We start from the raw sequence: 24732 nt of genomic DNA, 5'->3' as shown, positions 1-24732 counted from the left end.
TACACTGCTAAGGCGTCACCAAGAACGAGGCACTCTTAAAGGGATGCTAATGCGACCCAGGCGGTGGATAATTTCTGAAAACGAAGAAACAGCGCCAGAACAAGAAAAACATAGAATGCATATGACTCGAGGACAAACAAACACACAAGCTTGATTCAAGTCGTATAAAATAATGTACGTTCGGACCTAGCCGCCTGTATCGCGATAAATGACGTATAATGATTTCGTGTAGAACTAGCCAATTCTGGTCATCGCACACATGCGCCCCTAGGGCAGCGGCTGAACACGCACCCTTTGTGCAGCAGGGCGAGAAAAAAATGAACCATCTGCGAAGAAGCAAGTCCAGTGTCGTCCTTTCTTTGCGTCATTGCGTCTTATTTCCTAGTAGCGCAATAATATGAAGCAATACAGAGCCACTTTTTCTTGACTATTCATTCCGCCATATCGGATTGAGCCGTTTTATCTCGAATCGGTAAACGTTATTTGGTGTGCATTCAGCAGCCACGTTGGTTCAGTGGCCACGGTGGTTTGCTGCTAAGCACAAGATCACGGGTTCGAATCCCGGCAGTGCCGGCCGTATTTCGACGGGGACAGAATTCAGACCCGCCGTGGTTGCTCAGTGGCTATGGTGTTGGGCTGCAGCGCACAAGGTCGCGGGATCGAATCCCGGCCACAGCGGCGGCATTTCGATGGGGGCGATAACACCCGTGTACTTAGATTTAGGTGCACGTTAAAGAACCCCAGGTAGTCAAAATTTCCGGAGTCCTCCACTACGGCGTGCCTCATAATCAGTGAGTGGTTTTGGCACGTAAAACCCCATAATTTAATTTTAATTCAGGAAGTTGACAGCCACTCTAGCACGCGCCAAATCGGACGAAGGCGAAAGCCTGCGCGCTCACGAGACGTTCGTTGCATATATTTAACATTTTCATTCGAATGCGGCTGAAAAAATGAAGAGAGGCACGGGGCGGAGGCAATTGCGAGAAGTACTAAGAACTGATCGTGGCAGGAAGGTAAAATACGCTAAAAAATCAATGTAGAAAAAATAAAGAAGCTGTGAATATAATAATGACGTGAAAAACGAATGAAAAGAACGGCACAAAAAATCACTACCCCTTCCAGTCCCTTAAGATGGTCCAACAGCGAAGCTGTGTTAGTTACACCGAGTGTTACACCATGCAAGTCAAACTTCGCAAGCAGTCTATATTGTAAATCTTTTGTTTCGTCATTCTTTCACCTCATTTGCGATTTTGCGTGCTTCGCGTAGCGAGCATGCTTTAGTTTTTTTTTTTTGCGGTGCTTTCACTGTTCTTTTTTTTTTTTTTGCGCCTGAGGTTTCTATCTGTTTTTGCTGTGCTTTTTTTGCGTGCATGTTGATCCGCCCCTTTTTTGGGCGCCAGTAATGAGAGCAAGGTTTGGCGTGAAAGAAAACTATCTGAAAACCATCTTATTCATTTTCTGTGTAATGTTGCATTCGCTTGATCTTGAGTTGTCTCTTGCGTCTGCACTGCTCCGTGTGCCTCATCCGCTTGTAGTGCCTTGTCTGGAGACGTTGAATCTTGTATTGCTTGCTCTTGAGTTGGCGGCAGATGACGGCTTTTACATTGCACAATCACAGCCATGTCAGTCAGTCAAGAACTTTATTGAAGTCCTGAGGAGTTTCAATCCGTTGGAGCGCGCGGGCGTGAACTCCGTGTTTATTGGGACGGAGTCTGATCCCGGTCCCAGTCTGGCCTATATACTGTTGGTCGCAGACGTTACAATGTTCACAGACGTTACAATAACCCCGTTACCAACGAGTAATTTTATTGGCCCTAGGCTCTCTACCTCTTGCCTTTTATTTTCTTTTTGCTCTCTCTCTTTTTGTTCTTGCTTGCGTGTTTGTCTTTCTCTACCTAAATATACAAAGAGACTGTTGGGAGAATTGATGGACCGACCCTTGAAAAAGCTCGGTACACCGACCGATACTGTAGGGTAAATAAACCAAAGATTACCACCGAAGTTCTGCTTCTCATCTTTCTAAATACGGTTGGCGGATTGAAAAGCCAGTATATTGTAAGCACTATTAACGTACTTCGTCGTTTTCATTTGTACATAGCCATCATCATCTTCCCTGTTCTTCGACTTGTTCGTGCATGATGAGCTGGGGCGTTGCCTTTCTTGGAATAAAAAAACAGCGCTGAACAACTTGATCGGTATCGGTATATATATCTATATATATATATATATATATATATATATATATATATATATATAGTCATAAGAAGCCAACAACCAAAGACACCAAGAACCACATAAGGTAAATTGTACTTATTATATATATATATATATATATAGTCATAAGAAGCCAACAACCAAAGACACCAAGAACCGCATAGGGGAAATTGTACTTATTAATTGAATTAAAGAAATGATAGAGATGGAAATTAAAGTGGATAAAAAATGATTTCGAAAAAAGAATGTTAGTGCGTCCTTTCGGCCAGTCCTTTCCTTCACTTTCACTTTATTCTTTAATTCAATTAGTACGTACAAGTAACTTGCCCTATGCTGTCCTTGTTGTCTTTGTTTATTGGCTTCTTATGATATGACTAATAAAAATCGGCCCCCTCAGTTTCCATTCTTGTGTGTATGTGTGGTCGGTTAACGTGCTTCCTAAACTTGTTGCGATTTCTGGTCTCTATTTCCCAGAACACCCATTAGCACCCCCATTTCAAACAATGAGAATCAAAGCGGTTGTCGTGATGTTTTCGTCAAAGGGTACATTCGCATGCTTTGTGCTGTCTTTCCACGACTACTGTGCGAAAACAAAGATTATCTTCGAGTGTATGTGCGCGCGGCCCTCACTGGCGCCCTTAAGTTTTGGGAGACCTAAAGCGTGTCTGAACGTTCCGAGGCTGGGACAAAAAAAAATGATTCCGCCTCATGTGCCAGTTGTGCCTTCGCCCCGAATCATGTGGTAGGGATGAAGCCCTGACCGGTCATCATCCAGCGATATGCCTGGCAGCAGCTGCGCGACCTTCGAGTTTGCAAGGTTGTGGAGCTAGTATAAAGCTGCCATACTTTCGATTCTCGGAGTAAACGTGAAACGGCGTCCTGTCTCAGTTTCGCAATGCACACCGCGGGGATCATTTAGCAAAATGCGTGCGAAACAAGACTTCCGTTATTGAAACAGCCGTAATGATAATTTTTAACGTTAGGATGTGACGTGTTCACAAATTACGTACATATTGCGTCGGAACCTTCAGTGCAGTTGGCTTCCATTTGATCTAACGTGCACATCAGTGTTCAATGCATTTTATTAGTGAACCAGTCAACGACCTTTGCCATATATACAAGGGAGCTTTCCTCACTTTTTGCGGAGACCATATGCTGTTTTTTTTTTTTTTTTTTTTTTTTTTATCGGCCCGGAGAAGCGCAGCAGCTCGCAGCGAGCTAATGGGCGGAAGGCGCACCACGTGCCGCGGTCGGCGCCCAGCCCCCGCCTCGCGTTCTTGGAAGGTGCGCCGCCAGTGTCGCGCTCCGCTCCCGTGGCCGAAGTCCGAGCCGGCCGGCGGCGCGGTAATTTGCCTCGAGAGCCTCGAGGCCGCGACAGCGAAATGGGGGGAGGGGGATGGAACTGCGCGTCCCTCACCCCCGGAGCGTCCTTTTGTTCCCCGGACCTGTTTCTCTTGCGAGGGCCAGGGCTCGGCCGCGGGACTGGCCTACGTGCCACCGGCGCTCGCTGTTGCACGTGGCTCTGGACGGGGACTCTCTCCCTCTCTCCAGATCAGCGCTTGTGCGTTGCCCACAAACGTCCCTCGTTTTCTGCGAAATTCGTGCTTTCGGTCAATGCGTGCACATGCTGCATGCCAGCACCCCTGTCCCTGGCGAACGCAGTGGCAGCTGGACAGATGATACGGGGGAGTCGACGTGTCACCTGCCTTCGTGCCTGTCACCTGCCACGTACGAAAAGCCTCGTTTGTGGCGGTGTGGCTGTGCACAGGGAGCGTAGGAATGCTTGTTTCGACCGGTATTTTTTCGGGGGAGCCCCCCCGTGGTCCGATACATTGAAAGCACTTCGGTACGCCAAGATTTCAGTGAACTGCTGTTGTGGCACACGGCCACGTGGTCTTGCGCTGACTTGCCTACTGCAGTATGTCGGCGTCGACAAATTATTTTTAATAGCTGTAAAATAATTTGAAACTAAACACACCGACACAGTCGCGAAAGACGTTTATCCGGGGTGACTAGTGCGACCCACAGCATTGGGTGGAGGAGGGTGGCAATGAAAACTAGCCAAATAGGCGTTCACGCTGGTTGACTCCGCATGTCATTTTGATTTCAAATATTTGCTGACTTAAAATATTTTCGTCAGAAATGTACGTGAAAAGCACTGGCACCGGTTAAAATTGATTTCTTGTCGCTGAATGCGCAGAACGAACATTCATACGTCCGGGTGTGCTTTGCTAGGGTGAGAAGACGAACAGTGGGAGTTTTCGCATACAGCGTACTGGCGAGTCAAGAAATACGTACATGGAATGTTAGGAGCCTTACACTCTTTTTCTCCTTTTTTTAAAAAGTCATGGTACCAAGAGGGTGTCAGAAGCTTTGCACTGGGACGGCTATGAGCAAGCGGCTTGATATGGTGCACTTTGTTTATTATGGATTCTGTAATCTATACTAAAACGTTGCGGAAGATAAGTTTTCATCTCTCATTTTACTTTTATTATTGTTGCATGCTGAGGACGTCTATGAGCCGACTTGTACCTGGCTACAAAAATGTTCACTTGGACGCGTTCGCGGATGAGTGTAATGCTACCTTGCAATCACAAAGAAACGATCATCCTAACAAAGTAGCAATGACACGTATCAAGGCAATGCTTCCGGAGCAGTGTTCATCTCCGTGTTGTTGCCCAGCGAGTACATGTGGAGCAACATACGGGGCACTAGGCTACTTGAGCTCTGATTCGCATTTTTCGCTCGCTTAGGTCTCAAGTACTGATACAACGCCATACAGCCGCCTTTGTGCAAACACTGCATCCATGTCAACCATTCAGCGTATCTTGTGATGTGTGTTCAACGTATCTCATGCGGTGTCCGACACAGGTAAACAGTATTTATGATCTATACCAGAAGCATTTTGCCCACATAGAAGTGTTTACGGGCAAACCGCTTCGCTGAGTTCTGAGGAAGTTGCCGCACATTAAGTTGACGAGCAAGGCAGGAGCGACACGTGCACCAAGCTTTCTCCTTTTGTCTCTCGACAACTACCATGCGGAAACGTAAGTTACTTGCGTGAAGCTTTCTGCTCGTGAATTAATTTACCCACGGGTAAAATGCTTTGCGCCGTCGTGTGCGCGTACAGACCTCGGAAACAAGAAAATTGCGCGTCATGTGTAAATAACCGAGTGCGCGTAATCACGACAGCTGACCACTGACAAGGCGTGGCCCGCTCGTCCCCGCTGTCTCTCGAGGGAGCTTGGAGATAGCGTACGACCGATAACACCGCCCTCGCATGCACGATCCGGCAGGACGGCATTCGGCTTCGCGGCAGCGTCATTTCAGGTGGCCGCTCTCGTCTGGCCGCAACCGTGCTGTAGCGCCGACAGCGACCACTGACTGCTCTGGCAATGAGTGTCGCGCATGGCTAGTATAAGGTCAGTACAGCATTTCACTTGAACGCTCTGTTGTCGCGGAAGCTGGAGCCTGCGCTGATACGCGAACGGCCAAGGCCCCGTGACGCCGTGCACTTGTCGGACGAGTTGCTTATGTGACTCATCCCGTGGCGGCATCGACAGTCTTTCGGTCGTTGCTCACACGACATCGCGACGCTCAAGCCGTTTGTCGGACTTGTTGCCTCAATTTGTTGCGTTTAAATAAATAAAACGCGGCGATTCTGTAGAAATGACTTCGCGGCACTGTTGCGCCACGTTTAGGTAATGACGCCGATAGTGTTCCCGAGAAGTCCTCAGCGGGAACATGCAGGGAGAAACAGAGTCCCTGGAGAGAATGCTTTCGGCGGCAGCGCAAAGCTGCCAGCTTTGAACCTCCCTCTCACCTTTCGCACAATTTAGCAGAAACAAATTAGCAGCAGCAACGCTGATTCAAGCAGCGAAACACGGCAGAAAAGTAACTTCAATCATTTGCATTCTACTACGACTCGTGCTTTTTGTGAATGAAAGCCGGCACGTTCTCCTAGCACCTTGCGTAAGTTTGTCTGCCAGCCTTGATCCAAGTTTTTGTCTAATCACGGTCGCCGCCCTTGAGGAGCTTGCATCGAGGCACCCTAGCCAGGTCGCGTGCAGGGGCGCTAACTTTTCAGTGTCAAGTGCACGATCCTTCCTAGAAAGGCGACTCCCGTCGTTTGTCTGTGGCAGCCCCGAGGCGCTTTGCACCACAAAGCGACAGCAGATCGGGAGGGGGAGAGAAGGACGAGGGCATCTGAGCAACACTTTCGAGGAGGGGCCCACCTTCACCCCTGCGGAGCATGCCGACAGGTAGTACAAAGGGCATGCGCAGTGAAAAAAGCAAATGCCAAAGTGCCCGGATGCATCTTTACTTTCCCTGTGCACCACGCGGTGCCAGTTTCTTTAGACGGCTCCCCCTTTCCGCGGTTCGTTCTAAGCATTAAGTGGGTGCGTCGATCAAACTCGAGTTGGGACGTCGTTATTTGGCGAGTTTCTTTTCTGTTCAATTCCAATACTTAGTTTGAACATTAAGCAATCTGTCTAACGTAGCGGATGTAAAACTCAATACAGATATTTATCAATATTTTGATAAATGCAGGGGGCAGTGAAGTTTGTACGGGGGTAAGCTACGTGCGATAGCTATAGACAGCAGTGATGTTCAGGTGACTAAGCATAATATCGTATCATTTCTTCCGCACACATTCAAGTGAACACATTCAAGCTGGTATCGAAACGAATGTAAGAATCCATTTGCTTTCTCTTGACAATTATGAGCCCGTTACAAGAAGCCGTTCAAATGATTTAATTGTACGGCAGTATGCTACGTACGTGAATGCATAAACATGCGATGATGTATAAAACTAAAATTTTTCAGTAGATAGTCGTGTACCTTTGTGTCGGCGCAGCTTCGCGAAGCTCATCAGCTTTCAACACAATAACGCCTTTAGGCTTCCGTGCGTTTATATTACAAATTTTTCAAGCGCCTCCGCGGGCGACATTTCTCCTGCTCGAATGAGTTTATTACCTGACCATGTCAAATGCAGCATAGTAAGCTCACCTTCATGCCCACCATTATAACTCGTCACATCAGGTGAGGCAGCATTACTTCAGCTTACCAGGGACAGCAGGCACCTTATTTGCTCACTCTTATCTGTCCCGTGGCCATTTCTGAATCGCTTCTTCTAATTGTCTCTGATTTTTCATAGACCGATCAATAAAGAGAAATTACTAGCAATAAGCTGTCCACCATACATAGCACGGTGACTCTATTTGCGACCAAGAGACAAAGATTTCGTCATATTAGTTACGTTCAATTTTTTTTATGTGACGCTGATGTTCATAAATGAAGAAAAAAAGAATGTGCAAAAAGGTAGCCAGCGTGGACCACCTCGCTGCACATAAAGAAATACCCCGCGAAGCCAAGCGACGCAGGTAGCACTGTTCATTCGCGTGCGGGCGCAAACTGCAGGTGTGCGAGCAGCAGCCGCGTTCAAAACGCGCGCCGCAGCAACAGGTTGTCGGCGGCACCCGAGCGCCGCCTGGCAAGTGGTCGGCGTAGCCGGGGCCGAGTCCGCGCAAGGAGCCGGCGGTGGTCGTCACGTGCGTCTTCCGGCGGCGGGCTGGAGACCTCCTCTCTCGCGGTGGCGAGCGCGGAGCTCGCGGCCGGCGGACGCGTGGTCGCCGCCGTCAGTGTCCCCGTTGGCTCGGGTTGGGCTGCGTATGGCGCAGCGGACGCGGCGCGGAGTCCCAGCGTCGGAGCGAGCAGTCCGGGCCCAGCTATCAGCAGAGGCGGCGGCGGCCCGAGTTCCTTGAACCCTGCCCGCTCAAGGTTGGCGGGGCCGAGCCGCGAGCTGGCGGCTGTCGAAGGCATGGCGGGACTCACGTGGAGCGACCAGGAGACGTACGAGCTGATCCGCATCTGGGCTGCGGATCGAGACCTGCTCGATGGGACGTCGCGTAACAACAAGGTGTACGAGAGCATGGCGGCGCAGATGCGCAGCCTGGGCTACCTGCGTACCGCGCTCCAGGTCAAGGAGAAGATGAAGCGACTACGCAAGGAGTACAAGTACGGCAAGCGCAGCAAGAAGATCGCCACCTACCACGACGCGCTGGCCACCGTGCTCGCGCAGGGCTCTAAAGGCGGCTCGCTCTTCATCAAGAGCGAGGTGGACGAAAGCATGGGTTCCGAGGAATTCGCCGGCACGGACTCCGAGACAAACTACATGGAGGACGGTGAGTACGGAATGCGGCCTTGGGGCGCGACCAGGAAACGGGCGGCGCGCCCGGGCCGCGGCGCGACGGAACCGGTTGCCGGGCGCGGCCTTGGACTCGCTCCCAGGCGCCATGTTGCGGGTCCGGGCCCCCCGGCCGAGCGGCCCCTCGGGCGGCCGCAACTGGGCCGCGGCCCCGAGAACCGGTTCCGGCGAGTGGCGACGACCTGCCAGGTCGCGGGCCCACGCTGCGCGCGCCGCCGCCGACAGGTGCCCGCAGGCCCGGGCACCTGCCGCCGTCGACCCGCGTTCGTAGAAGAGAGCCCCTCCTCGCAGGGCCCGCGACCGCCCTCCCCCCGCACACATTCCGGCACAGGTTTCGGATCCACACGTGGCCGCTCCCCGCCGCGGGGCTCGGGGCTGGCGAAAGCGCCGCCTGGCCCGGGACGCTTTCCCCGGCCCCGTCGTCGATTCCAAAACATGCCGCCTTTGAGAGCGATCATGCCGTTTTGTTTGGTGTGGCCTGCGTCACTTCCGACGCCGCGTGATGGCAGTTTCGCACGTTGCAATGTTTATGTATGCCGGTGTTATCTCAGCTGTGTAGCGTGGGGAGCGAATACGAGTGGCGCTAGTATATCCGCGGCCCTAAACTGGCAGAAGCCAGCGTGTAATGCTTTCTGGCTTGGAATATTTCGTTTTGAAGCGTGTTTTCTCATTATCCGGTGTAGACCTTCGATACTGCGCCTAGCGCTGTCATCGTATGTATGCATTTTGCGCCGACTAGTTACCCCACACTAACGGCTGTGTGTATTATTGCGATTTGCTTGCTACCACGATTGTGTTTCGAGATGGCTCGCTCGTTGTCGAAGCAGCTCGAAGTGCAGGGAAAGACTGCTTTTGTGGTGAGGGGTTCGCCTTCTCTCGCGCAGCCGATAGCATCAGCATCCCAGGGTGCGCGCCGAGCGACCGCCTTGGCTCCTCGCCCCAGGGTTCTGGGTCGCTTGTTATCATCGGGAGCCTTTCTGGGTTTACCGCGAACTGGTCATACGTTCTTTTTTTGTTCAGCTGCCTTTGCCGGCGATATGTGCCGTGTTGCTGCTTGTACGCTGGGCCAGTCGTACTGTTTCTGTCCATCGCTTCTGCCGCCGGTGCACACGATTCCATGGTAAAGTTGAGCGTGAAAGAAACTGCTTGCCGTTGTCTCATATACAGCGATGCGGTATCGGCGCGCTTCGCGAGAACATTTATGAAGGTGGGTGTTTCCGTGAAATTGGTGACTTATGATGTAATTGATAACATTAGCTAATGGCTGTTAATTTATATCACCGCAGAACTACGAAGACAACGGTTTGTTATGAAAATTGTAAACCTTGGGTGCGTCTGGATCTGTAATTGATTTTAAGGCATCATTGGGGTGACTTGCAAACGCAAATTTGAAACACACGGCTGCATATCAGGTTCTCAAACTGCACGTACAATATTTGCGCTGTGACATTAGCCTTCTTCATCACCTGCAATACAAAATAAATGTGGCGTTATTTTGAATTGAACCGCTTGTGAAAATTTACACTGGCTCCGTAATTATGGTGTCGGCAGACTACATGGCATGAGGTGAACGAACGGACGTTCGCTTGACGTTCAGTCCTCTGCTTCAGTTAGATAGATGGTCGCCTTCAGACGGCATGTATGGCTTGATAGCGACAAAAACTTAGCTCGTGTTCTGCTCTTGAAGGTAGTGTTCGACGTTTTCAAACTCGCCGTGCAACGATGACAGCAGTTGTTCATGATACAGTTCACCTTTTGTAGGATTTTGTAGTCAGCTGCCCATAAAGGCTATTTTCCAAACAAGAACTGACGGTCTGCAGACTATGTCCCGCCTTGTAAGTGCGGGAGGAAGCACAAAGGCTTTCCGAGAGCTATAAAAAATCATGTTGTAGTTCCCCCACATATGTGCGTTCTTGCCCCACGGAGAAGGAATGTATTATTTCCATTAAGTATCCTTTACCACTGTCGAATCCTCGAAGAGAGGGAGGGGGAGGCTTCGGAGTGGTGGTAAAGACGAGACTTGAATGTGGACGAGTCTAGTTTCACCACTAAACCTGGGGGAAAAATTGAGAAAAAGAAAGCTGCAATTATCTCGTAGTCTTGCGCTTAGGCTATCACATGCATACGGTCCAAGCAAATTTCTTTTCAGTGGTGCATTTGATTCCTTCCCCCTGCTTTTGAATGTTTCATATCGCTATAATCTGAATGGACATGAGTGAGTGGCAGGCTGAGCGCGCTCGTTCCCTTGTAACAGGTGGTGCCGCGGAATAATCGTTGCGAGACGTGATCATGCGTGACTGAGCCCCGGCACGAGTTGAGATAGTAACCTCTTCCCTCTAAGATGTCGCTTCTGTTTGCTATTCGCGCCAATTATCGTATTCCGCGCTAATACTTTTCTCCCATTGCGTGCTGGATCCAATTTTCACTCTCTCTCTCTCTATATATATATATATATATATATATAATCTGGATATGTACAATCGGTGTTTATTTGTTCATAAAGTAAGTGTTTCTAACCGTGGTAGTTTAATAAAGTACCAAAAATGTTCAGAAGTTGTCGCGCGTTACTTTTCGTCGTTTGAGCCTTAGGACATTGATTTTAGACAAAATACTTAACTAGAATTAGCTTTGAGTGGCATGTCGTTGGCAACGCTACCCCAGTGTAGATTTTGTTGTTTCAGATGTTTATTCAGCAAAAAAGAAACCAAAAGCCTTTTGCCAATGCATCAGACCTCTTGGGAAGAGGGAAGGGTTATGGTGGTTTATGGAACGGGAATAACAGGCAAAAAATGAGTGTGAGAGATATCTCAGGTTAGCTTAGTATTCCTTTGTTTGCCGTTTTCTCATAGAACGCGTTGTGGTGGTGGTTGTGTTGCATTGATACTTCACGTGGTGTTTGCGTCTGTCCGTAACGAAAATGGTGCTACCACTCGTCTTGGTTACCTTGAAGTTTGTTTGCCAGATGAAATACGCATAAAGGAAAAAAAAAAAAACACGACGAGAGTATGTTACCTGCTGCCTTTTTTTTTTGTATCCTGCCGGCTCTTGCGATTTAGTTTACCAACCATATTACGCGTTTTACGTGTCCTATTTAAAATGCAGTTTATTGTGTATTGAACTGAAGACACGAATTACTGTTCTATATGAACGAGAAAAAAGGTGGTCCGAGCATGGCAATATTAACATAACTCTTCCCTTCGCACTTCTGCGCGCCGTTTTTGTGGGCGACTCTTCGTCAGATTGCGTGCCGATACGATTGCGCTGCTGATTCGAAAATGCTTTGTAGTAAGAAAACAGCAATGTTGTAACTAGCACTTTTGTGTTGGCGACGACGCTGCAACACAATCAGTCGAGCAGATTAATACAATGACATGCAGAAACTGGAGGGTTTACACACACAGCAACGTGTGTTTGTAAACCCGCCAGTACGTGTCGTTGTTCGCGCTCTATCTCAAGATCAGTATGTGTAACCAACTAGCTGAAGCCGCCATGCGTCTGTGATGGGACACGCTGCGCATTCTCGACGCCAACTGCCGTTCTAGGGGCAAATGTGGCCGTGTCCTGCAGTAAGTTAAGTACAGGTGTGTGTGACGGGCTGGCAAATCAGGAGCACGGATGTTCACGCATTCCAAACCTACTGTGGTCCAGGCGAATATTTAAGGATATCACCAGTATAGCCTGTCACGTTTCCAAATTAGCTGTACGGAGGATGCGGTAGTCCGCATGGACAAGTAGTACGCCTGCAGAATTTTACCAGTCGATAATAGTCAGCGTCCGTACGGCCAGTAGCTTTTCTGCACGATAACAGAGCATGGCCAAAGCTGTTTACCTCATTCAGCGCGAAGTCTGAGCTAATTCCACCCACGCGACCGGCGTCGGCTGCAATGGTACGGGAGCGAGAGCCGCAGCAACGCCGCCCAACTGTGTTGTATATCGAACGAAATTTCAAAGTAAACAACTTATCTACTATCGCAATACGCAAAACTGGTAATCGATTGCCGTGTAAAGCTGTTTTCCAGCTGAAAACACTCGTCCACAGACTACATTTCCAAGAATGAATCCTGAAATTTTGTGTTCCAGTTTGAACAGTTCGCACCTGTTCTCCACGCACATGCTCTTAGGACTGTGGCAAACGCGTTCGAGACCCTGGTCTACCTGTTTCCTGCTGTTTATTTTAGTGCAGGGTTGGCAGCTGGTCTGTAAAATGTCTATCTCTCTCCATCTCCTTCGTACAGTCAGAAGCAGCCGTCACACATTCCAGTCTCGAATATGAAGGCGTCCACCCATCTCTCTGCAAAAATGTGTAGGGTTCCCATTCATGAGATCCCTCTTCCACCGGGTAAGCTCTTGAATAGGCAGGGAAGTTTAAAGAAAAAAAAGGTTGGAGGTCGGGGTGGGGAGTACAGCCAGGTATAGCAGGCGAATCTGCTTATGGAGACCAGATGATATTCCCCTCCAAAGTGGGGGGGGGGTCTAGTTTGAAACAAATTGAGAACTGGGTCTATGGATAATAGCGTCTTGCTGGAAAGCAGCATCCCAAAGCAGCCGCTTTTATTCCACTGCGCAAACGGTCCGTTCACTAGTGTGTCTGTGTGCGCTTGCGTTCTTAGTGTTTCAATGAGTTGTGAGAGAAAATGCACTCGACGGAAGCAGTGATATAGGTCCCTGTCATTATTCTGTAACGTACTTTCCTAATGTGTCATTCATTCCACTTTCAAATCTGTATCCCAAGGGCGTTTCCAGTGCTTGCATTTGAAATGGCGGTCCGCGGCAACACTGAACGAATTGGTTGTTGGACACTCGTTATTGATGCGGTAGGCCGTACTCTCCTATTCAAACGTCTCCTAGGCTGTAACGATAAATATATCCCTGCATTTTCTCTGCTTCAGGGCATTCTGCGTAATGAACACAGTTGGCAATATATGCAGAAATTTTTGTGCGCAGAAAGGCGCTAATTATTCACTATGTGGCGTTGCGCCGGCTATTCGCATGTATTTTTCATGCAGGTGCACCCGTAGAGAGCAGATAATCGAGGTGGGGGGGATCAGATCGTAAGTGCCACGTTTTGCACATAGTGGTCAAATTTTTAGGTTATCAACATACATTTTGCCGAAGGCTAGCCGAGGAATTACACTCGTTCACGCTTTATGAGCTGACAGTGGGCTGAAATACATGTAAATAGACACTCCGCGGTGGCTCAGTGGTTATGGCGTTCTGCTGCTGAGCAAGGGGTCGACGATTTGATTCCCCACCGATAACAACCAAATTTCGGTGGGGGCAGAATGCAAGAACGCACGTGTGCCAGGCTCTGGGCACACGTTAAACACCAGCTGGTCGAAATTAATCCGGGAGTCCCCTACTACGGCGTCTCTCGCACTCATGGCGTCTCTCACGTTGAACACCATAGCCCAGAATAACATCGGTGACTTAAACATGGTACCACTAGTTTGAGTAAGCTTAGTAAGGCAAAGTGAAACTAATTATGTGACCGCTTGGAAATTGGGAAATAAGTCACGTTATTCAATACTTTTTATTATTAAAGTTATACGGGGACTATAACCTGAGTATATGAAAAATATCGCTGCAGTTGCCGTCAACTAAACCGCTTGCGAGAACTATTAAGACTGCTATGAATGCAGCCGCATATCAAGCTGGCGTTGTCACTTAGAGGCTTGGAGCTCTTTGGCAGTCCACACACATGAAGAGTGCACTATGACGCATTTTTGCATGAACCCGAGCTACGTACATACGCGGTAGCTTGTGAGGTATGTTGTGACCAGTGAAAACGCTGATCTCAGTTACATGTGTGGTAATTTGAACAATGGTGATCTGCGCCACTTGCTGTGGTAGCAGCCGCTGCATCGAATCACAGCGCTGGTGGTGCCATTTAAATGTGGGCAGAATACAGAAACACTTGCATGTTGATATTACCTGCACATTAAAGTACCGTGCCCTTGGTGGGCAAAATTAATCCAGGGCCATCCACTGCGACACCTTTCGTAGACGGTGACCCTTTGGTACGTAAAGTCCCGTCGATCAATCGATAACTGAATCAAATTTAACGACACTGACCAGACGTAGTCAGTCACGAATGAACGGATCGATAATTTGAGACAGAGCTGTGAACAGCTATGCGCCTGCCCTGTACTGCCAACTATGACCGGCAATGCGCCATGCTGCGTACAGCGGAAGAAAACGTCTTGGTGGGATGTTCTGTAATGTCGAGGAGTGAGGTAGGCTGTTGCAGTAATAAGGCGCCATCTGAAGCATGATTCAATATTCACAGATACGTGGCAAAGGATTAGGCTGTGGGTTTAGATGAACCAAATTAGGCGGATATTTCAATTTGTCAGCGAGTACATGCGCGTGCGCCCGTCTCCACGCCTTCGGTGCGCCGCACACAAAAGCTCTGCTCGTGCAACCCGTGGCCCAAAAGCGTTAAACCAACACCGCTACGACAACTACTGACCGACGCCAGCTGTTACGTCGACGCTAAAAGACCGACGATGAGCAGCCTAGCTTTGCTACTGCGCCCGCATGTATCTGACAGTGCTCTGGCCTTGGCTTCGACAGCCGAAAACTAAATGTGCTATCTTTTTCCATACGCGTACGCATGCTCACTTAGGTTCTCTGTGCGCGGGTCTTCTGAAGTCTACGATATGACGCCGTTAAACGTCGCTTGTCAAAGTTCTGGCACCGTTCGTTAATAACGTGTCTGTACAGCGTTGTTCGTACGAAGTGCACAAGGTTTGCGTTAGATGTCAGCGGTGCGGACTCGCGGCCTGTGCAGTGTTTTCACCAATTAGCATATTCTTGTACATTCAAAATCGAATTATGGGATTTGAAGTTCCGAAACAGAGGCAGCAACACTCTTAAACAACTGTACACACTTTGTGGTGTTTGTTTGCCACACAACAATAATCGTTATCTGTCTTGCTTGCGTTTCCTTTCTTGAAAACGCTGCGGTCGCTACTTTCCTGTCGAGAATGCTCTGTCATGCTGACAATGCGCATGTCGTTCGTGACTTGGAAGTACCGGGCTCGCAGCGTTAAGGAAAGGAAATGCGGACAAGACATGACGATTATTGTTGTGCGGCAAGATACGACCCAAAGGGTGTAATCTTGCTTAAGAGTGAGCGAGACGCGAAAGCCACGGAGGTTAACCGGAAGAGAAGCATTCAGTTCGCTGCCCTGCACTGAGGGAAGGGTAAAGGGAAACGCAAGGATACAAAGGAAAATCGCACGACACAGACGAGAAAAGAAAAAAAAAACACACACACGCAAGCGCGTGTTGCATTGAATTGGCCGACACTGCTGCCAGTGACAATTGCGGCGTCGAGAAAATCACCGAAGATTTATCATTGGCTCCGGTTTCGTCTTTTCGCCCCCTGACCATTCGTTGACACTGCGCATGGAATTAAAACCTTAGCCCATGCCAACGAGCTTTTCGGCAGCAGTCTCCATCCACATTGTCTCCGTTTGCAACTTGCGAAAGGGTGAAATGATTATTGTTGCATTTTGCAGTTCAAGTTGGTTTGTTTGTTGCAGAAAATAGCCATTTGCCGGCTTTTTCTCCGCCCGAAATGTGTACTGCAGCCGTGCGGTTCCTGGTATTGATTGAAAAGGGCAGTATCACACACGCCAAATAATTTTAACAGTACACGTGTCACGATGCGCCTCTCCATTCTTGAACCATCGGGAACGCAGCCGTTTCAAAACTGTCCAAGGATACATTCCATTTTCTCAGGCTGCGCACACCTAGATTTTACGCTCGTCCTTAAGAGACAGACATAACATTGCGCCACATCTCTCATGAAGTAAAGAGAAAAGCAGAAGGCAGGGAGGTTAACCAGAATAACATCCGGTTGGCTACCCCACACCGGGGGAACTGGAAAGGGGAAAACAAAGATGACAGGGAGACGATGCAAAAGGGTGGCCTTCTCTCGTAGGAGACCTTTTGTACAACAAAATAGACGTGGAGGTGGTAGAAACATGCAATTCTGTGACTGTTGCGTAAATGGACGTGCAACAGGAAAGAACGTGGACGAAATATTGACATGTATCGATTCTGCTTTGGCACCCCAGGGGAAAAAAGAAACATAAATTCGAGCGCATGAAAACTATCCCCAGTGAAATCACAGGTTGGTCATGCAGTCTTGCAAGTCCCTTTTTGAGAGTCGGACCCTCGTGAATCGCAGTTAGGATAATTTTCGTTAATTAATTCATTCATTGCATTTATATGCTCTACAGGAGGCTTCGTGACCCATTCGCGGTTGCAGTGTATGTTAAACAGAAGAGGGAGAGAGAGAAAAATTTCATTGAAAGCAGAGAGGTTGGCCTGCTTTCTTTGACATGCAGACGCGCGTTTTGTTAGTTCATGGAGCTAACACCACTGTGGTTGCGCCGAGTTTAGCATCACGAATAAGTAAGTGGAGCTACATTGATATCTTTAATGGCACTTGTCAGTTGCACACTTGCGGTATCTCTTTGCGGGCCCTTTAGTTAAACCGCCATCGTGCTGGGTATGAACGCAGGCATTATAAGCTGGTGCATTTTCCTCGGTATTTCGTAAGAACCGTGAAACTGTGCGTTTCGTCGGTTCTTGTGTCTGGCCACACGCCCGTTCCGCAGCTCCATAGTAGTTTCCCTTTAGTTGCACCGTGTCCATATACCGTGGAACGGCGCACCGTTAAATGTTTTTTCTCGGAATAATATAAATACGTTTGCGAATCACGATCAGTGGAAAAGAAAGTTAAAACACCCAGTATAGAGATATATTGTACTAGGTATGGTCTGTTGCTTTGGCTTTCGAAGACTTGTTCAACGTGATCGCTACCGCACCTGCGCTCTCATCAGTTGTGTGAAGGCCGTGGTACCTCTAGTGTTCATTGCATCCCCGCTGTGGCACACGAGGTCGCGAGTTGGAATTTCTGCTGGAGGTACCTCAGTTCTATGGCAGCAGAACGCAAACACCCTTGTACTGGGAATTCATGTTAGAGAACGCACATGTGGTCAACACTGAACTAAATCCTGGCTGCATTACGGAGTTCACCATGACCTTGATGTTTCTCTGAGAAGATCAATCACTCAATTAATAGGTCTGGTGTTATCGCGTCGTAACCTTTAAACAACACTTTATTATTTTTGTTACCTTACTCTCTTCAAGCCCTGGTGGGCTCATTTTCGTCTGCTCAGCGAATCACGCGAACCACCTTCCGGCATTTGTGCGCCCGTTCTGCGCCGTCACGTTGCTATCCATGCAAGTATGCACGAATAAACTGTTCGCTGAGGATGAAGCTCATGGGTCGAGTGCGCAGTATTCCAAGGAAACATGCAACCAGGATTTCATGTGCCCCCTTCGTGAAGTACATTTTCGATGATTTCGAGCGGTTGCGGTCTTTTTTATAAAAATTGAGTCCTTCGAACTCAAGGAAGGCGCAGAAAGGGGCGTTTAAGCGTTGTCCTATGCGCAAATAATAAAGCCTGTAAGCGGTGTTCCAGAGGCTGTGCGTCACTTGGCGCTTCCACGTTCCCAGGAGATTTGCGCTAAGGAGTGTACGCCACGATATTTAGCATTCACCGGTGTCATGTGTCATATCTCTGAATTCGTCGAGCAAGTTTCACCCCTCAAGCCTTCTCTGTAACTGTACTTTTACCAGCACTCGTTTGCGCGCACACCCCGCACCACGAAGCTCAAGAGCAGAACGTCACAGCTATACCGTGGCGGCCATTGTGTTCATAATGTCTCAGCCAATCGAGGCGTGTCTCTTCAAGCTTCGTATTCAAGGAAAAAAAAAACGCGTTAAAAATTACATGTCGGTTGTTGTCTTAACTCGCCGTGTATCTGGTTTCGGAGTGTAGTACGATACGAACTGGGTGATCCTGATGGAAACCCGCCGCGGTGGCTCGGCGGCTATGGCGTCGCGCCACTGAACATGAGGTTGCGGGTTCGATCCCGGCCGCGGCTGCTGCATTTCGATGGGAGGGTAACAACGCTTGTGTACCGTGCTTTGAGGACTTGTTAAAAAAAAAAAAAACAGGTGGACAAAATTAATCCGGAGCCCCCACCCCACTACAGCGTCCCTTAGAACCCATTCTGCAGTCTTAGGCCGTTGAAACTCCAAATTTAATTCATCCTCATGGAACTAAGAGCTGGTATACTTCTATGGTCCTTCTCTCGGCTCCGAAATTGAGCAAAGGTAGAAATTAATCGCAGGTTCTGCGGGAGTGACTTATAAAACGTGTCGACCACGAGCAATCCCTAGTGTTATGTTTTAGTTAGGTTGGCCATTTTTCTAACTCTATAGCCTTAACTTCCTAGTATAATATACGCTGACCACAAACAAGAAAAATACATAAAAAAAGACGTTGCAGGTATCATAGAGGAGCCTTGCACATTCTCGCGTGTATTGTTCGTCCCACGACATGTACAAAGCAGATGATGCGCATCAGCTGCAGACGCATGAAACACTTCGGACATGGGACATCGTGTTCGCACTGCGGGCTCCAGGTCCATGTTGTGGCAGGTCTAAGGGCCGCCTTGGTCCGAAGCATCCAAAGAGAGAAGTTGTCGCATGGTTGGAGATAGTGGTGCATATGCATGGGAGATTAGGGGACGTGTGTACCCACCCCTAGAGAGAGAGAGAGAGAGAGAACAACAAATGAAAGGCCGGGAAGTTAACAAAGACCGAGTCCGATTGGCTACCCTGCACTGGGGGAAGGTGAAAAGGGTGGGAAAGATCTCAAGTAAAAAAAAAAGTACAATGTCAATGTCGCCGACGTTGTGACATTGTCAGCGCTGTATCACAGACGGTCGATCAATCCGGTTGCTTTCAGAAAATGTAGCAGTTATTTGGTGGTCTTCTGCACCTGTGATATGTATGGTCCCAATATATTGGAGAGCTTTAGATTAGGGGACGCAAGCAGCTTGCGTACGCAAGAACTAGGGGCGACGGTACTGCGCACGCGCAGACCGAGACGTAGGGGTCTGCGCATGCGCAGTACCGTGGCCCCTAGTTCTTACGTACGCAAGCGGCTTGTGTCCCCTAATCTAAAACTCCATATTGACAAACGAGAAAACTCTTCCGTCTAGCTTGTCTAGAGCAGATACAGCGTGAGCTTTGTTGACGCTGGCTAGTTGACGCTGGCTAGTTGACGACGGTTTGAATATCATCTTGTTAGCCTTCGACTCAATCACGTATCTTGGAATTCTGTTGTAAAGCCACGGAAATGGCTCGATTTACAGAATGTGTCGATTTGTGCTTTCGTTTTTTTTTCGTTTTCTTTTCTATGACGTGAACATCCGTGTACTCGTTGCTTGTGTCGCGTGCCTTTTACTCTCGCTTGGAGGTGTATCTTTCCACTGTCTCTGCACGAGGCAACGAAGGTGTATCTCCTGCCATGGCAAAGTGCCATCACGAAACAGGCGTTCTGTGCTCGTATGTTTAACGCAGCTTATATTGAGTAAAATACTGTCGGTTCTCTGCAGTTTTGGAATTGGTGAGCAATGCAACTAGAAATAAAATACCAAAGGCATTAGTTTAGATAAGCATGAAAATTGTAGCACTACGTTACTGGCTTTAAGAACCTGGGTATCGTATACTGGAGGCAAACGTACAGAAATTTCTCTTCATACATTTTCAAATTTTGTTCGAGAACTTCAGTGGCGCTGCTTTGTGGAAGCGACGACAGAGATTGTGTATTTCAAAGTTTGATAATTTCAGTATAGGCACGAATGCGCGCGGCTGCGGAAGAAAAAGCTGTTGACTTTGCCTCTTAGCAATCTTGGGCAGTCATGGATTTGGTAGGAATAAGTCATTGATAGGAAAAGCAAGAATAGTGACTATATGAGCATGTAATCTGTTGATAACATTCTAGGGTAAAGCTCTGAACGCAGTATCACGCCTGCCTCCCTTTTTCGTTATTTTGCCTAGTTTAAGTGCGTAGCTGCTGCGTGGCCGTGAAATCCGAGTCGAAAAGTCGACGAGCACTATTTCTACGTGCACCTCGGCAGTTATGTACAAGAGGAGAGAAAATGGAAATGCAGGGAGGTTAACCAGCAAGGCGTCCGGTTTGCTACCCTGTTCTTGGGTAAACAAAAATAAAATAGGATCTGGGGAAATGTGGGGGGGGGGGGCGAAAAGGAAAGTGCTGACATGTAAATCGCAGCCGAAAATAAAAGGCCATAAGCATTACCGTCACAGCCTATATCGCAGGCCTGCGTGCGCCGCAGGATTCGATCTAGCGCTCTGGCTGCCTGTAGTCCTGACGTGCGTTGTGACCGTTGACCTAATACCTTTTGTTCTTAGAATGGCCGTCAGATCATTCTCTAGCGCTTCTTCCCTCTTCGTACTTTATTGTTAAATGTGCGAAACAATCCAGTGTATGTTCACCTCATGACTGCACGATTTACGCTTTAATGATTTGTTTCGGAACTCTTAATTTGTTTACATATGGCGGATTTTAAATGTGGAGCTGACAGGACTAATTTAAATGTGTTTCTCCCTTTAATATCTCATTACTTTGCAACTTTGTTAGTTGTGTCCTTAGCGTAGAGACGGATGTATGTTCACGCTTGGAAATATCGAAATAGCCGTAAAAGCCTTACCATCCCGACCAGACACCGCGCTTTGCTCACTGCATTAATAATTCAGGTTCGATGTTCATTCTTTTCAGCAGGTCGGTACTTTTCTTAAAGGTGTTCGAATATGCTAAATTTCCTATAAGAATTGAATATCTATTTAAACTTCGATTCGAGAATGATTATATATTTTCGAATATTACATTAGACGAGACCGTGAATAAGGTAAACGTCCCTACACTTAGTGTCAACTTCGAGTGCCTGATGTTTGCTGCTATCCAGCTCAGCAGGAAAAGCTTATTGTGCAGCTCCTGTTCAAAGTTTCCCGCAAGATAACTTTCACTGGCCCACCAAAAAAATGCGTTGGTCTCGCAGTCTTCAATAGTTTTAATCGCGAAAGACAAAGTGAAATGGGAAAGGCAGGCAGCGGAATAGTGCTGGTATGCTGCGTTGTGTTGGTGGTGGAAGGACAAGTGGAGGCACGATTTTGAAGATGTCTGGTTCCCTCGGTGGGGTGCACCCGTAATTTTCGCATTACTAACGCGATGCCTGGTGGCGCTAACGGTATTTTGTGTACTGTATTGTAACCAACGCCAGTGTGAGAGAGATGCGGGTAGCTTGTAGGTAGTGTGTTCTATTGTTTTGGTTGTTCTCGCCGTACAAGTTGCCTATCGCTTGTTCACGTTCAGCCTGGTTGAAGGCACATACATTAATTTAACTAATTTGCCTGGAGAATTACTTTGCAACGATTCATATATCACCCATTTTTTTGGTTTTGCTTGTCTGTTCTCACAAAAACAAAAAGAAAGGAAGTTCGGCATTGCATTCTCTTTTTTAATATTCGTATTCGATTGGAAATTTCGGCTATGGGAGCACCTCTAACTCTTTTGCCGTATCAGTGGTAGTAGATGTAAAGGGAAGCGCTTTCGACGTGGCTGTCGCGATGAGGGCGGAGGAGGAAGCGGCTGCCCTTCGAGGCGCTTCTCGCGCGGCGTCCAGGGCCCCGGTTTGGCAGGCGTCGCCGTTGGTCTGGCGCCCCCCTCTCGCGCGCTCGTTTCCCCCTCCTCTCTGCCCAGTGGCATTACCGAGCCTTGTGGGTCGCCAAGTAGCGTCATCGCGAGTGTCCCGGGGAGGAAAAAATGCCGGCGCTTCGAGAATGTTCGAGCGCCGCAGTTTGGCTCGGTGGCTGCAGCCTGGAAACAGGTTTTATTGGGGCGACCGGCGTGCCGGGCCTTGGGCCTGTCGTGCGGTCTGTCCCTGAGTCAGCGGCCGCGACGAGTTTGGGGGCTTCCCCTCGGGGGGGCCCTCCGGGGCGCGCGTCCGAGCGGCGTCCATTAGGGCCTTCCGCGCGGGGGGGCGGCTGCCGAGCGGAGCGGGCCCGGGCGACGCGCTCGGGCGCTCCCGCGAGGGCAGCGGAGGTTGTTGGCCCTGCAGCTCAACAATGGCTCTCTCGCAGGACCGGGCTGCTCGGCGCCACCGGCTGAGGGCAACGGCAACGACGAGCGTGCCCAGGGGTTCTTCCGTGGCGGCAGTGCGGCCGGCAGCACGGGCGGCGGCGGGGCCCAGGGCCTCGACTACAGCCGCTCGCCCGGCTCGCCGCCCGTCGAGTGCGCCACGGCGCTGCGCTTTCCGGCCGACAATTTCCCCACCATCACGACGACGACCGCTGAGCCCGGGGACGGGGCGCGGTTCCCGGCCGCCGGCGCAGGCGGCCCGCGGGCGGCGCTCAAGCGCAAGCTGCCCGACGCGCCCTCGCCGCCCACGCTGGCTGCCTCGACGCTGACCGACCTCATCACGCGCGGCATCGACAAATTCGTCGAGCTGGAGCACAAGCGCATGCGGCTCGAGCTGGACCTGCTCGAGCGGCTGCGTCACGAGGAGCTCGAGCGGCTCGAGCGCATGCGCCGCGAGGAGATGGACCACGAGTTGCGTCTCATGAGCGTGCTCGCGTCTCTCTTCAACAACAACAACTCCACGTCCAGCGTGAACCTCAACAGCAGCAGCAGCGAGCCGCCGGCGGGCTCGTGACGCGGGCTGTACTCTTGACTCTCCGCACAACATTCCATCCGCTCTTTTGTGATGCCCGTAAAGACTGTGGGCGCCTTTCTTCTCTGTTTTAACCTCACCCGTGCACCCCGCCAGGGCCCTGCGCGCTGCACAATAAGATGAGATCGTTGCATTATGGCGCCCTTGAATCCCGGGCGCCGCGTTTTTTTCAGGGCCCTTCAGGCAGCAGAGATCCTGTTTACCATTCACACGGTTCATGCTAGCACGGGGCCAGCGCACATGGACAGACACCGTGTATTAGTGGGAGACATGGACGTTGCAGGTGGCCTGCACGTGTCTTCGTGTTTTCAGTTTATTTTATTTGTGTTTGTTCTGACCGGCTCCTCGCCAAGAAGGGGCTCAGCGGCCGTGCGAAGACTGTCACGGCCGGCCAAGACATAAAGGACTCGTGTGGAAGAGCAACGACTGTTTAGCTGTAGCTTACTTGAAATTCTCTGAAGCAGACGTGGTCACTGACGTTCTGCTAACGGAGCGAAGTCACTTGTCGCCCTCTTTGCGTTTCTCACCGGCTACTGAGCTCATCTGCCACATCAAAAGTGTAGTGTCTGCTTTACCATGAGTCACGCCACCATGGATGTTACATAATGTTGTAAAGTGCTTTCTCACTTTAGTAATGTTCTCAACTAATTTGTCGTCGCGATGTCGTGCTTTCTACATGTCGGTATAAAATGAAGAAGAGGCATTCCGTCCATTTCTCTACTCCATGGAAGTGTGTGTTTATTTGTGTTATAAAGACATATTTTGCAAGTCAGCTTGCCTGCACTGTTCTTGAGACGGCCGCGCGTGACGCCGCCGCCGCTGCTGGACATTCGGGGCGTTTGACCACAATGGCGGCTGCTGAGAAATCCTGGTCTCTGGTGCCTCCCTGGAAGCGTCGGATGCGCGGTATGCTTTATAAGTTGGTTGCCTGTGATTTCGCTTCCCCATGTCTTCATAGGTCGAAGCAAGAGTCACCAGCGGAAAGGTAAGTTACATCCCTATGTGCCCCGTGACGCCCACTCTAAAACAAAATTACACCCTTTGCCACGCAACGTATCTGGCCACACAACAATAAACGTCATCTGTCTTGTCCGCATTTCCTTTCTTTAACGCGGCGAGCCCGGTAGTTTCCAGTAACGAACGGTATGCGCGTTATCAGCATGGCATAGCATTCCCGACAGGAAAGTAGCGGACGCGGCGTTTTCAAGAAAGGAAACGCAAGCAAGGTAGATGACGATTATCGTTGTGTGGCAGATAGACACCCCAAAGGGTGTACCTTTGTCTTAGAGTGCGAGCGTAGCGATTTGGGCAAGTTGCTAATGCACGAGTCCGTTAAGTAGATGTGTGGACGATCGGCTAATGGAGCATCGCGACGCTGTCGGCAAGAACAATTGTGGTTTCCTTAATCTTGATTGCTGATTTGTTGTCAGCCAAATTTTAAGACCATGACTGTCGGGAAAATCTGTAACCGGCTAATCAGAGTATTGAAGCGGAAAGCTGGGTATCCTTGGTGGCCTCGCGGCCTTCCGAACACGCTACAAGAAAAGAAAAAAGAAATCCTTCAACTTATGCGTAAATACCGGGATGCTGAGAAGTGCTCGGCCTGACCATGCAGAAGCTAACACAACACCCAACGCAAAGTTTTAATTTATTTAACATTATCTCGCCAAATTTCGACGCAATCC

General features: G+C 49.3%; 1 protein-coding gene across 1 annotated transcript; it reads left to right on the top strand.

Moving 5' to 3' along the window:
* The first annotated feature begins 5378 nt into the window (after positions 1 to 5378).
* LOC126548245 (uncharacterized) lies at positions 5379 to 23819 on the top strand. Its single transcript, XM_050196397.3, has 3 exons — positions 5379 to 5636; positions 7636 to 8399; positions 22458 to 23819. Exons 1-3 carry the CDS (start codon positions 5623 to 5625, stop codon positions 23027 to 23029), a joined length of 1350 nt encoding a protein of 449 aa, XP_050052354.1. The 5' UTR covers positions 5379 to 5622; the 3' UTR covers positions 23030 to 23819.
* Positions 23820 to 24732: the final 913 nt, after the last annotated feature.

This window comes from Dermacentor andersoni, chromosome 1, assembly GCF_023375885.2.
Source record: "Dermacentor andersoni chromosome 1, qqDerAnde1_hic_scaffold, whole genome shotgun sequence".
In the NCBI taxonomy this organism is placed as follows: domain Eukaryota; kingdom Metazoa; phylum Arthropoda; class Arachnida; order Ixodida; family Ixodidae; genus Dermacentor; species Dermacentor andersoni.
The sequence above is the reverse complement of the archived record's forward strand: the minus strand, read 5'-3'. Positions and strand labels throughout refer to the sequence as shown.

Coding starts and splice junctions, on each gene's coding strand:
- LOC126548245 (XM_050196397.3), top strand. Junction 8,400..22,457: donor GACAAACTACATGGAGGACG/GTGAGTACGGAA, acceptor GCTCTCTCGCAG/GACCGGGCTGCTCGGCGCCA.